The 14,310-nt window shown below is 37.3% G+C and overlaps 1 protein-coding gene across 1 annotated transcript in view; it reads left to right on the forward strand.

Moving 5' to 3' along the window:
- The first annotated feature begins 1,296 nt into the window (after positions 1–1,296).
- The window catches only part of LOC125231951 (GTP-binding protein REM 1), a 288,730-nt gene continuing 275,716 nt past the window's right edge, over positions 1,297–14,310 (forward strand). The window contains exon 1 of the mRNA XM_048137557.1: positions 1,297–1,786. Coding sequence (XP_047993514.1) covers positions 1,297–1,786 — 490 coding nt within the window. The remainder of the gene's footprint in view (positions 1,787–14,310) is intronic.

Raw genomic sequence — 14,310 nt, forward strand, 5'->3', positions numbered from 1 at the left:
TGTCGATTTAAAACACTCCCTTCGATCGTGTATTAATTTATCGCTACTCGTATCGATTTTCCTCTTTTCCGCACTCGTATCTACAAGTATTTTGTTTGGGTTACAAAAAAAAACACATTATTTACTCTACTACGTTTTATTTATGTCTCTTTAACATTACAAAGTTGTAGATGTATAGATAAGTGCTATACAAAAATCTTGACAAAAGAAGTACAGATCGCTGAAATGAATGTTGATAGTAATATTAATGAAGACTACTTCAACAAGTGTCAATTGTGAAATGCCGCAAAATACTAGTTGCTCTATAGAAGACCATAATAATATGATCCCCGATCTTTTACAACCCAGCAGCTCGGTACGCACGTTACAATTTTTTTTAATCTTCTTTAGTGAGGACAACTGAGTACGACGGCATATTTAATTGTTTATAAAGTTTGAGGATACCTGGAAAAAATGAATATATTAGCCATTTTGAAAATCCAATCAATATTCACTGCTTTCGGTCACGCGTGTACGCTGCGACCATTTTGCGACCGTTTGTCGACCGTTTGGTGACCGTTTGGCGACTGTTTTTTACATGGAATATTACCGTCTTAATCCATATTTTAACAACTTTATTGGTTGTCTAGGCATTATTTTTATTATTTCAGTATAGTATATGCACCGGAGCACTAAAATTTCACCAATCAATATACATAACACGCAAACACCGAGTAGTCAATAATATTATTACTGGTTAAACTGAGTTAAATTGATGGCGCGTTGATAAATTTAGACTTATTTTATGAAATCACTCGAGCAATTTAATTGGCCATGGTAATTAGCCCACATTATATTACAAATGCAAACAATATTTATCTTTAACAAATTCTTACGCCATTACATTTTAATGTCAAATGATTTTATTTCTTTTTTACTTTGACGTCTCTGACAGTCGCCATTTGAAAAGAATGAAATGAACGAATGATTTTGGGAAAGTAGTCGCCAAACGGTAACAATGTGTGCACGCGTAGTGCACACTTCTGTCACTTTTGTGACCATTTGTGCCTGTTACCAATCGTCCCCATTTGGGTCGCCGCGACTAAACGTCGACCGTACTGCGACTAAGCATTGAGACCCGAAGACCTGTGTGTACACAAAATAGGAGGATTTGCGTAGGAACGGCGACCGATTATGGTTATATGGGCTAACAATCGAGTTTACAAACTTTCCGAACATTCCAAATATATGTATACACGGTCTTAGTCACTAGCTTAGAAACGTGTATACATGTCTTTGGGATATATGTTTGTATAGATGTTTTTGAATTGGGAGCGATGCAACAAGTCCGCCGCCCGCCCGCCCGTCAGTACCGCCGCGACCATGGCATCGGACGGACGTACGAAGCGCTCGCAATCGATATGCGCGCCGGCCTCCGCTAGCATGGAGGCCTTAGTCGCCCCCATGGAAACCACCCCCGCCCCCCGCAGGAGGCCCGCAGCCCGCTCCCAGTCAGCCAGGATCACTGGAGGCCGAAGCGTGAGACACCGACGGCAGCAACAGCAACAACAACTGGACAGGGAGACCAGAGCGCGCTACAGCTCCGAACCGAGATTAGCCGAAGCCGAAACACCCCCACAAGTTCGCAGACAAGCGTCAGCTCGACGCAGACCTCCGCCAGGACACAACACCCAACCACGCCGCTCCAACGCCTTCCTAGACGTCCCTAAACCACATCAACAAGAACAGGAGGAGCCCGATGAGGACTCCTACAGACTCCGCACCTTCAACATCACACAGAAAGGAGGTCAGTGTCCCACGTTCACCTCCGCTATTTATAACCGAAACTTTCTTTTCAAAGTTGGCAACGCACAAGTTTTAGATTTAGAAACATCTGCGTATCTTCAAAGGCTACTGTAAATCAGTACGGTTTACTTTTGCGGTAAAAATAAACGCACACTCGAGGTAGAAGGTTACCCGTGTGTTTATCTTAAAAAAGCAGTCCAGTGTTCCCGGTCTTCCCTAAATTATACGAGTGACGTCACGGAAACTAAATTCGCTAATGAGTTCGCGGAAAGTGTGCGCTTCGGATTGGATGTGTGCGTTTTCTCATCTAGTGCTCTAATTTATCTTTAGGACATAAACAAACATTTTAACAATGCTTGTAATAGCAAAGTACAGTCAACCAATCGGAATCCTAGGCGTCTTTAGAACTCTTTCACAGTAAAAGTCAAACTGACTTCTTCAGCAAATAAAGCACGGTCTCAATACGACAGGGTTCTAGAGTGGCCTAGGATTCTAATTATTTGACTGTGCGGTATTGAAACTAGCCGTTATTTTAGAGACAGTTTTGAATCCGTAAGTGAAAATAAAAATAAATCATTTTTAAGAATATTGAACAGTAGGTATATACGTTCTACATTTTCTATACAAATGTGTTCCCTATTTTTCTTTCTAGATATATTGAAATTTTGGAAATTATTTTTATATAATTTCATGTATTTTAACAGCGATGCCCGTACATTTTTTTAAAACCGATTATTATATCATAGTTTAGTTCATTATTTCAAAAACTGTATTCAGTTTTCTGTTACAATTTTTTTCAGTAGGTACAGATGGTGGTTTTTTACGCACTAGTGCAAGAAGTGTTTCATTATATGTCAGGTCGAAATTTTGGAGGGCCATCTGTCCTTAAAAACGTACGATACTCGTGCGAAAAGGAAATTCGTAACTCGTGTCGATTTTTTTTTTAAGGGATCACAGTTCTAACCTAACCTACTTTTCTGATAGCAGTACCTACATCTACTTCTGTTTAAGGGTCACAGTTCTAATCTAATCTAATCTATCTAATTTATTGTACATTTTTTTTATTCTAACTGTGCTTTGGAAGAAATTAGTGTTATACAATTTATTTATTATCGGAAATTTATTATTCTTGTAATATGCCTAATTGAAAAATAAATATTTCATTTCATTTCAATCAGCTTACACTCAAAGTATGTTATAAAAAATGTTATTCGAAAAATTGATCATTATATTAAAAAAGAATTGTACAATTTGTTAGTATATTATTTAACATTTAACAATGATTCAATAATTATATCAAATGATCGTTATTACGACTAAAAATATATCAAAAAAAGTTATATCGATCGTTACGCACCCGTTTTCAAAAGTATTGGCTTTTTCCTATAATATTATACAAAATAAAACCGTGGACTTTACGATTATATCCATCAGCATAGTGTGACGTTAGGAAACGCATTTGACGTCAATGTATTACAACATTTAGGCAAGATTAGGTCAACCATTCAATGACCGAGCGAAACCAAGGTTTCCGTTTCAGTTTAGCGGGAAAGCTTTCCTACGTTCGGCTATTATATGGAAAATGTACTTAAGTGACAAACCAAAATAATGTATTTTGCTTTATATGCATAATTATGTAATTTAAATTGATCCCAAAATACTTATTGTAAACTTGTAAACCTAAATATGTATTATGATTGTATGAACTGCACGCTAGCCATAAAATATCTTTACTTATATAAAATTAACATCTCATGTAAGCGAATTTTGTAAATTCTTTATGAGATTATAAATGTCTTAAACCAGAAATACTTATTGGGGATAAGGACAGATTTCAAATTTAATTTCAGATGAAACCGTTCTTATTATAGGTATTTGAAGTAGGTACAAGTACCCTTTTGTGATGAGAGACACATTTATAAAATTATCCATCCCTATACAGTGTGTAATCCTTATACGGGCGATAAATTAAACTAGACATAGTTAATTAGTGCTAATTAATTAAGATGTGGTTTAAACGTTCATTTTTTAAAATTACTGCAAACATGGTTGCGATGACAGTTAATGACATGACATATTGAGCTTTTAAAAGTAACTGGCAACTAGAGTTTAACGCGAGTGTGTTTGTACTACATTGTGGACCGAATTATTTTGTATCAGTAAAATTTTAATTTTAATTCTACGTAAAATATACTTATTTAATTACATTTCTTATGTCTCATACCAATCACCGTTAAGAGATTCGCCCGTATTACATTTACACAATGTATAATATCGTCACTACTTTTAAAAATCTCGTATCTCACGCTGTTCCTCAAAGTTAAAACGCAGTAAGTCTATATGCTAAAAGTCTATATTCCATACATACTTACTACAATTTTCTTTTCATTGACAGACGAAGATACAAGTTTTTTTAAAAGTAGTGACGATATTTCCTTTTTAAATATAACCTAATTCTCTCTCTTTAGCAAAAGGTTTTCCCAGGAGAAATAAATTGCGAGCAGCCTTGGCCGTCTGAAGTTTCCTACCTTTAATTTAGATTAGTAGCCGATTTTATTGCTCACGTACTGTAAGCTTACTAACTACTGCCACGCAAAGTTTTAGACTTGATTAATTACCAGCTCTGCTATCAGAAAAGGGGGCAATATTTATAACTATTTCTTTTTTTTAGGGTTCCGTAGTCAACTAGGAACCCTTATAGTTTCGCCATGTCTGTCTGTCTGTCCGTCCGTCCGTCCGTCCGTCCGTCCGTCCGTCCGTCCGTCCGTCCGTCCGTCCGTCCGTCCGTCCGCGGATAATCTCAGTAACCGTTAGCACTAGAAAGCTGAAATTTAGTACCAATATGTATATCAATCACGCCAACAAAGTGCAAAAATAAAAAATGGAAAAAAATGTTTTATTATGGTACCCCCCCTACATATTACATACACCTATTTTACACTTATTAATGACAGGATTCCATGTGGATGAGATCCTAAAACCTTCGTCCCGATTGAAATTGCGATGTATTTGATTTCAATGGCTTCACGCACTTTTCTACTGTAGAAATGACGTTCCGTGGAAAGGACTTTAGGGTCATGTAGTTCGATCTAGTGGTTTGGTCCTGACTCTAACAAATGTTCAGCCACGGCAGACTTGTTGACCTGACCCTTCTTTTTCTTCATATTTACCTACAAATACAAGAATGAATACATTATTATGAGTAGTTGGATCGAACCCTTTGTTCCAAGTTTTTCTCGAAAAGTTCCTGCATTTATTTAGCATATTATTTCGTACAATCCGCCTAGCCTCAGTCAAGTAAATAATCCTGAATTCATTTTATTATAAAGACCAGTAAACTACAGATTGGGTATTAAATTTTCAGGGCATTTGGATTTGTCATCTCCATAAATGTTATTGACAAGTTCTCTTAATTCTCTTTATTTGTTCCTGAGTCATGGATGTTTTCTACATACATACATACGTACAATCACGCCTGTATCCCATAAAGGGGTAGGCAGAACACATGAAACTACTAAAGCTTCAGTGCCACTCTTGGCAAATAAGGGGTTGAAAGAAAACGAAACTGTGACATTGCAGTGAGAGGTTGCCAGCCTCTCGCCTACGCCACAATTTAACCCAATGTTTTCTATGTATGTATTTAGCACCCATAGTACAAGCTTTGCTTAGTTTGGTGCTAGGTTGATCTGTGTAAGGTGTCCCCCAATATTTATTTATTTATTTTAATTACATTTTCACTGCACCCACATTTGAGAATTTTTTTTTGCTATATTAAATATTAACTGGTAGAAAATGTTAGTTTTCAATTTGTTCTTTCTTTTGTTGTGTAATAAAGTTTAAATAAATGATTTAAGCTCTAAATCTGGTGTCATTGTATTATATATAAATATCATTGTATTAGGATATCTGTCAACTCATAGTGTAACCTTCCTTTTTTGGGAACAACATAATTACCAGATGTTTATTTATTGCATATCGAAGATTGCGAAGCGCTGGTGGCCTAGCGGTGGCGTGCGACTTTCGATCCGGAGGTCGCGGGTTCGAACACGAGTACCAATGAGTTTTTCGGAACTTATGTGCGAAATGTCATTTGAGGAAACCGGACTAATTCCAATAAGGTCTAGTTTACCCTTTGGGTTGGAAGGTCAGATGGCAGTCGCTTTCGTGAAAACTAGTGCCTACGCCAAATCTTGGGATTAGTTGTCAAAGCGGACCCCAGGTTCCCATGAGCCGTGAAAAATGCCGGGATAACGCAAGGAGGATGATGAGGATGATGATTATTATTGTCTCACTAAAGTTTAAAGTTGTGTCAAAAGTTATTTTAGATCAGGGTGGCTAGCCGAATGGCACAATCGCTCACGAAACGCTCACGAAACGAAGCGCTAGTAGATATCTCTATCGATCAGGGCTGGTTATTGACAGTCTTTATTTTTTCTCTTCTTACCTCAAGTCAGTTGGGGCAACCAGGGAGAAAATTACCCTAATCTGCTTACAGAAGATATGAATTTAACTTGGCGCGGTGTTCTAAACTTGGATTAAGTTTCGGAAATTATCAAATCGCGGTTAAGTTAGTACGTGTGATAATAAAGCCACATAATAGGTAATCAGTTTTGGTAAAGTTGGAATTGAATTACCATGAATATTAGACATCATGTCATTTAAAAGCCTAAAACGACTGATCGAGTTTTTCAGCGTTCAAATTGCAACCAATACATTTATGATAGTATAATTTATGTTGTTAAGAATTTAGACTGTTTCACTAAGAATTCTGATATCCATAATTATAACACTAGAAACAAAAATAAGCTTGCCATAAAGAAGTTTCGTGTCCGTAAAGTACAGAAGTCATTTGTTGGGCAATGCATTCATTTTTATAATAAGTTACCTGACACTGCTTTGAGATTACCCCTCCCAGCTCTTAAGAACTACTTAAAAAAAATCATTGATGTTAAAGGCTTATTACAGAGTCGAGGACTATTTGACAGACAAACATGCATGGCCCGAACCAGAAACTACAAAAAACGAATAGCAATTAAAATAATTGTATTATGTATAGAGGACACAGTTCAGATAAGAAAGCACATCAAATATTTTATATTTTATGTTGTGTAGGTAAATTACATATTTAATGATATTGAGATTCATATTATCTTTTTCTTCTGTGACAATTTGATATGTTTTCTCTGAAGAAGAACGACGTATTATTAAGCAATAATATAATTTATTGAAATTAATTTCCATAGAGTACCTAGTCTGTTCATATTCTTTGATGAATACTTTTGCATGTTAAATTGTATCTTGTTATTTAATGCATGTTAGTTATAAGATGTAATGTTTTGAAAAGAAGTTGCCCGCCGAGTTTCTTGCCGGTCCCATAGTGGATACCCCCCTCCCAACTGAGGGGGGACTGAAATCTTCTCGAGGCTGAGGCGTAGGGTTAGAGCCGGCGTAGCTTTATTTGACGTTCATATGCGCATTGTAATATGCCTACTTGAAAAATAAATATTTCATTTTCATTTTCAAGACATGTTGGCATTTACACCGGACGGACGCAATCAGGGATTGGCTACTTAATTATTAAGATGTTAAACCACATCTCGGACACTGGCGATCAAATATATGAAAGAGGCGCGTTCCTAGCACACAGTCTAAGCTCGTGTAGGTGAACGCGTACTACCTTACCTATACTTGTATGTTTGAAATATAACAGGTCGACTGTTCGCGTTTTTGACAGGCGGTAACTTTCAGCGGGGAGCGGGAGTGGCCTTACTGTACGATAGTACTCTTTATTATACTGTGTTTTTATTATAATGTGAAAATTCTGTGGATTATCCGTATTCGGCAAACTCCATATTCGGCACATATGTTACCTACATCAAACAATATTGCTTATTAACTTCACTGCTTTACTTCAGAGTCCCGGAAATGATATTCTCTCACACACTTCCAGAAGAAGAGACACAAACGATCGTACTAAATAGTACCTGTTTATATAAGAGAAACCGCGCGATAATATAAGTACCTACTTTCTGATATATTTAGCAATGTGACGGACTGACAGTCGGACGGAGTCGCACCCTGGTTCTTTTTATACCTTTTTGGTAGGAAACCCTAATAAAAATACAAATACATTATTACAACAAATAACGGATCTGTTTGTTTGACAAAATGATTGAAAGTCATAGTGTCATGGCCAGGATTTTCATTATGGTCATCTGTAGATTAGGTAGGTTTGTTTTATGACAATCCTGAAAAGTTATGCGTATCGTAGAAAATTAAAATTATGACTAACGAAAATGTGGACAAACGATAAATTATGATTATTTTTTTTAATTATGACTAACGAAAATGTGGACAAACGATAAATTATGTTTTTTTTTTTTCGAAGCACCTACTCTTTTTGATTATGTTTGTTATTTCAGCTACCCAAAGGTTGTCTGGTAGAGATCGCTCTTTAGCGATAAGACCGCCTGTTGTCTGCCTCTATTTATAATCATTTGTTTTGTCTCCACTGTATCTTTTGCTGAGGTGTGCCAATAAAGAGTATTCTATCTATCTATCTATCTATGACTTTATGGGAACCAATATAGACACCCAACAAAAAACCATCTTAGCGACGAAGCAAAATTATAAAATAAAATTATACAAAAATATAATAATTTACTACTACGGAAGACACACTTATTAGCGTTCGTGTCTATGAACTCTGTCGTGAAATATAGAACCGGGGGCGGATATCCATTTTTCAGCCACTGAAATGACATCAGGAGTTTGACCGTGACAGGCGTGAGAATAGTAATAAACGACTCGATATATCAAACGCTAATGTATAATTTTTGTCGGAAAATATCAGATTTTCTACAATATTTGAAAAGATTAATGAGACTTCCGTATTTTTATCTACTTCCGTACCTATTGGGTACTAGTTATAATCACTTACTTAACTAAAGAAGAGAGTAGAGTATTATTTAGTGTATATTTGTTTAGATCAGTTAGTTTTTAGGGTTCCGTAGTCAACTAGGAACCCTTATAGTTTCGCCATGTCTGTCTGTCCGTCCGTTCGCGGATAATCTCAGTAACCGTTAGCACTAGAAAGCTGAAATTTGGTACCAATATGTATATCAATCACGCCAACAAAGTGTAAAAATAAAAAATTGAAAAAAATGTTTTATTAGGGTACCCCCCCCCCCACATGTAAAGCATTTTTTTTTCATTCTAACCCTAACGTGTGATATATTGTTGTTACTAAGATCGTTTTTTGATAATATTAATATTTTCGGAAATAATCGCTCCTAAAGGAAAAATAAGTGCGTCCCCCCCCTCTAACTTTTGAACCATATATTTAAAAATTATGAAAAAAATCACAAAAGTAAAACTTTATAAAGACCTTCTAGGAAAATTGTTTTGAACTTGATAGGTTTAGTAGTTTTTGAGAAAAATAAGGAAAACTACGGAACCCTACACTGAGCGTGGCCCGACACGCTCTTGGCCGGTTTTTCTTTTTTGAATTATTATAATTGATAGGTAAGGGTGAAGTCACTCTATCAGCATCGAGTAGGTATGAGATATGTTGCCGCATTTCAAGTATGAGATATCGCTTGTTATGTGAAGAATCCATCAGATAGTTGAAAGCATGCGTACGTCAGCGTCATACATTACCATACAAGTGCGGAAAAGAGGAAGTTTGATACCAGTAAATCGACGCGAGTGACGAATTTCCTTTTCATACAGTCAACCAAACCCCTTTGCAACCCTTTGGAACCCTAATAGGAACTATGTCATAGTGACGTTAAAAATCAGATTGTAAGAAATCTCTTACTGCTTGTCACTTTGACATGGTTGTAAAGTACCTAGGGTTCCAATTGGTTGACTATAACGAAGAGGAAATTCGATACTCGCGTCGATTTACTTACTGGTATTGAACTTCCTCTTTTCCGCACTTGTATCGTAAATATCGTAATGTACTATTTCAATGTTGATTCCCCAATCATAACATACAGTAATTGTTGAAAGAAAGCACAGGAAAATATCGACAAAGGGAAAACTAGATATTTGAAATCCCTGTTGTTCATAGGCGAGGCGACTAAAAAAAACTAATTAGTCCGTCAGTTAGATTATCAAAGAATTTTAGACACGTATTTTTTCTTTTTTCTCGTAAACGAAAAATGACGACGGTACAGTGCGTTGAAGTTTCGCGTGACGTCACGCCTAGGTACAATTTTTACTTAGAAGTGACATCACAAGCCCCCACTCCGGAACTTTGATGATCTAAAATTCTATATCCTTGTATTTTTTCATTAATTAGAAAACGCAAAAAATATGTGTTCAGTATTTTTGGACGATCTAACTGACGGACTAAACAGAATGCCATTTTTTTATATGTACTTATTCGTCATCCCTATTCTGGTAGTTCTGACATTAACAATTTTAAAGGTTCATTACACATACCCCTTTTCCACTTGAACACCTCTTATAGCGAAATTATTCTGCTCCAAGAACTGCGCAAAGCGTTATTATCTAAGAAACACATCGCTGAACCAACATTTGAGCATTGATGGAAAACATACAACTGCGATCAATGTTTGGCTAAGTGTATGGCCTGAGCACAGTATAATAAAGAGTACTATCGTACAGTATGGCCACTCCCGCTCCCCGCTGAAAGTGCCGCCCACCCCCTCTCGGTTACCTCACAGTTACCACTTGTCAAAAACGCGAACAGTCAACCTGTCATATCATATCTCACTCATACAAGCATGGTACGCGTTCACCTACACGAGCTTAGACTGTGTGCTAGGAACGCGCTTCTTTCATATATTTGATCGCCAGTGTCCGAGGTGTGATTCAAGTGTCTTGACTATCGGTAAGTGAGCGTGCATGTCAAACAATTGAAGCTCATACAAGTGCCCTGAGTCGACGTTGCATAGAATGTACGCAGTTTCACCGAACGCTCCGCTCAGGAGGGCGATTTTAGAATCTCGCATACGGGATTTTGTTAGTACTAAAATACATACACATACATACATACAATCACGCCTGTATCCCATAAAGAGGTAGGCAGAACACATGAAACTACTAAATGCCAGTGCCACTCTTGGCATATAAGGGGTTGAAAGAAATCGAAACTGTGACATTGCAGTGACAGGTTGCCAACCTCTCGCCTACGCCACAATTTAACCCATATCCCATAGTCGCCTTCTACGACACCCACGGGAAGAAAGGGGGTGGTGAAATTCTTAACCCGTCACCACACAGGCTCAGTACTAAAATATCAGTTGTGGGGGTCAGTACTAAAATATCGGTTGAAAACGGTGACTTGCTTATTATTTTCAGTGTCAATTTTCTGAATTCGAACGCGTGAGACTCAAAAATCGGCCCGCAGATAGTCTACTAACTGAATCAGGCAATCAAGGGCTATTCTAGTAGCGTTTGAGTCGAACGCTCAGGGCCCGTAGCCGATTGGCATTTCTACGACGCGAAACGAAAACGAAATGCCGCGAAAGGTAGTCTGGCTCTGTCGCGCCAATACGCAAGAGCGATAGAGATAGATATCTACGAGCGTTTCGTTCCGTGTGCGTTTGTGCATTCCGCTACGCACGCAGTTTAAGTAGCTCGTGTTATAATATGTACATAGACTACATAGTATACTTTTCGTAAGCATATCGTAGTTAGCTTTCTCTATTTTATGTAGTGGCGCGACAGAGACAGACGGCGTTCGGATCGCCAAGTAGCGTCAACGATTGTCACTAACATTAAAACTAACAGATACCTATATCAGAACATTTAGAATAATATAATGTTTACAAAATATAGACTCACATCCAAAAGGAGTACAGGGTTTAGCAATTGTATGTTTCCTAATACATATAATCGAGGTTTGGGCAGTGCAGTAGAATCATATCATAGCTGAGCATTTCTTTTTTTTTGCCACTTTTATGAAGTGTAATATTTTTGAAAAAAAAAAATGCTATTTCTACTCAGAATTACTAGCCTTTTCAATCCTAGTAGTTAAAAAAATGTCCCATACGATTTTTTCTTATTTTGTTACCATTTTCCGTACATGTTGTATGGGGTAACAAAAGAGGAAAGTAAAAAAATGTACCTATGGAAATTCTGGGACACTTTTTGTCTCCCAGTGAGATTGAAAAAAAAAAATCCCTAAAACAATAAAAAAAATATATTGGCAAAATAAAAAAAAGAAATTTAATGCTCAGCTGAGCATTAACTCTTTAATCCGTTAATCGTTAATTAACGAAGTTAACATTTCGATTAACGGATTAACATTTAAGTTAACTTTAAAAATGTTAACGGACTCGTTAACTTCTGTTAAATTTATCCGAGTCCGCTAATCGTTAATCCAACACGGTTCGCGCCAGTTGTACCGCGAAAAACACGTTCTGAACACTATTATAAAAGCTAATCCTAATCCTAAGATTTACCGGTAAATCCTAGGTTTTCCAGATTCCGATCGCAAAAAGCCCGGAATATTAAAGAAGTATGGTTCACGTCGCTTCACTTTCACCAACGTTGATTTGGTGAATCCTGGGTTTTGCTACTGTACTAGTGTCAGAGTAGCAAATTAGAGTCCAAGTCCAGTGTTAACGGATTATCGATTAACTTTAACTTACGTTAAATCTGTCGAAATGTATCTATCTGTCTGTAAATCTGTCGTTATGCTTTAACGATTAACGAAGTTAACTTTTTTAGTAACGGATTAACGATTATCGAATTTAAACAACAACATACAACATACAATCACGCCTGTATCCCATAAAGGGGTAGGCAGAGCATATGAACTACTCAAGTTTCAGTGCCACTCTTGGCAAAAAGGGGTTGAAAGAAAACGAAAATTGTGACATTGCAGTGACAGGTTGCCAGCCTCTCGCCTACGCCACAATTTAACCCGTATCCCACAGTCGACTTCTACGACACCCACGGGAAGAAAGGGGGTGGTGAAATTCTTAACCCGAATCGAATTTAACTACTTATTGGATTAACGGTGCCCAGCTATGAGTAGAACACACAACGTACGTACAATTCGCTCCGGTACACTCGGCAGGCAATGTCAAACAAATCAATATCCTGTATTCACAGATCTAATGCTAGCACAGCTAACAAGGGTACCTATTGTTTGATGCCATGTTATGTCATGTTATTATTAATAATTTAGGTGAATCCACAAACACACACATTACCAAAATCGGGTAGGCAAAGCACATAACACTGCTGATTGCTGAAGTTGCAGTGCCACTTTTAACAATTAAGGGGTTGAAAGAAATAGTTACCTATATTCAGCATAGATGGTGCTGTTAGCCCGTATACTAGTGCGCACAGTGATGAATTTTTAACCCCCGACGCAAAAACGACGGGGTGTTATAAGTTTGACGTGTCTGTCTGTCTGTCTGTTTGTCTGTCTGTCTGCGCACACAGACACAGTCTCACAGACAGACACACAAAGACAGACAGACAGAAAAAAAGTGTTTTTAATAAATAAATAAACTATTCAAATTAAGGTTCAATTGAAATAAATCTGTGGAAACGAAAAAAACTAAATCTAAATCGGGAACGGATGAACCGATTTAGATTTAGTTTTTTTTGTTTGAAAGCTGAGTTAGTCGGGAGTGTTCTTAGCCATGTTTCATGAAAATTTTAATTTTGTGGTTAAGTTTTTGTCAGGTCGAAACTTCAGAGGGCTCCATCTGTACTGAAAACATCGCACGATATACGAGCGAAAAGGAAATTCGTAACTCGTGTCGATTTGAAACACTCCCTTCGGTGTAATTTTAATTCCTCTTTTCCGCAGTTGTATCGTAATGTGGGTACTTTTTTTATTACGAACTGATCGGGGATTGATCCTAGTCACAGTTGACGGAAAGTGAAGACAGTTTTCAGAAGTTTTTTAATTTCGATGCATATTTTACCTTACTGCAGGTACGATTTTGTCTAGATCGCTGCGAGTTGATAATTTTCTACCGATGAAACCCAAAATAGCTTCATGATTAAGTATTGTCCTGGATATCAAGTGACAGGATACGAAGCGCTCTCACTAAGCGATTCAAGGCAATCAATAGCCTCTGCATGCTAATGCAAGCATAATAAGGGCTATTGTTTGACGCAAGTGTCAATCCGTTATTGTAGTTTGAAACAGGCCACTAGTTGTATGCTCTCTTTGACGTACGACCATTCACTTACTTTTTTAATAGTTTTCTAGGATAACTTTCGTGAAATACACAGTTTCCTGGATTTTGACGCTACGGGTATTTTTGCCTCCCCTCTTTTCCTCCATAGAACTCTGTCGCTTGCACTGTCCAACAAACCACAAACAGAGAATTACGGGGATATATATTAGTAGCTTTTGCCCGCGGCTTCGCTCGCGTTAGAACGACACAAAAAGTAGCCTATGTCATTCTCCATCCCTTCAACTATCTCCACTTAAAAAATCACGTCAATTCGTCGCTCCGTTTTGCCGTGAATGACGGACAAACAAACAGACACACACACTTTCCCATTTATAATATTAAGTATGGA

Source organism: Leguminivora glycinivorella, chromosome 12 (assembly GCF_023078275.1).
Source record: "Leguminivora glycinivorella isolate SPB_JAAS2020 chromosome 12, LegGlyc_1.1, whole genome shotgun sequence".
NCBI classification, from domain to species: domain Eukaryota; kingdom Metazoa; phylum Arthropoda; class Insecta; order Lepidoptera; family Tortricidae; genus Leguminivora; species Leguminivora glycinivorella.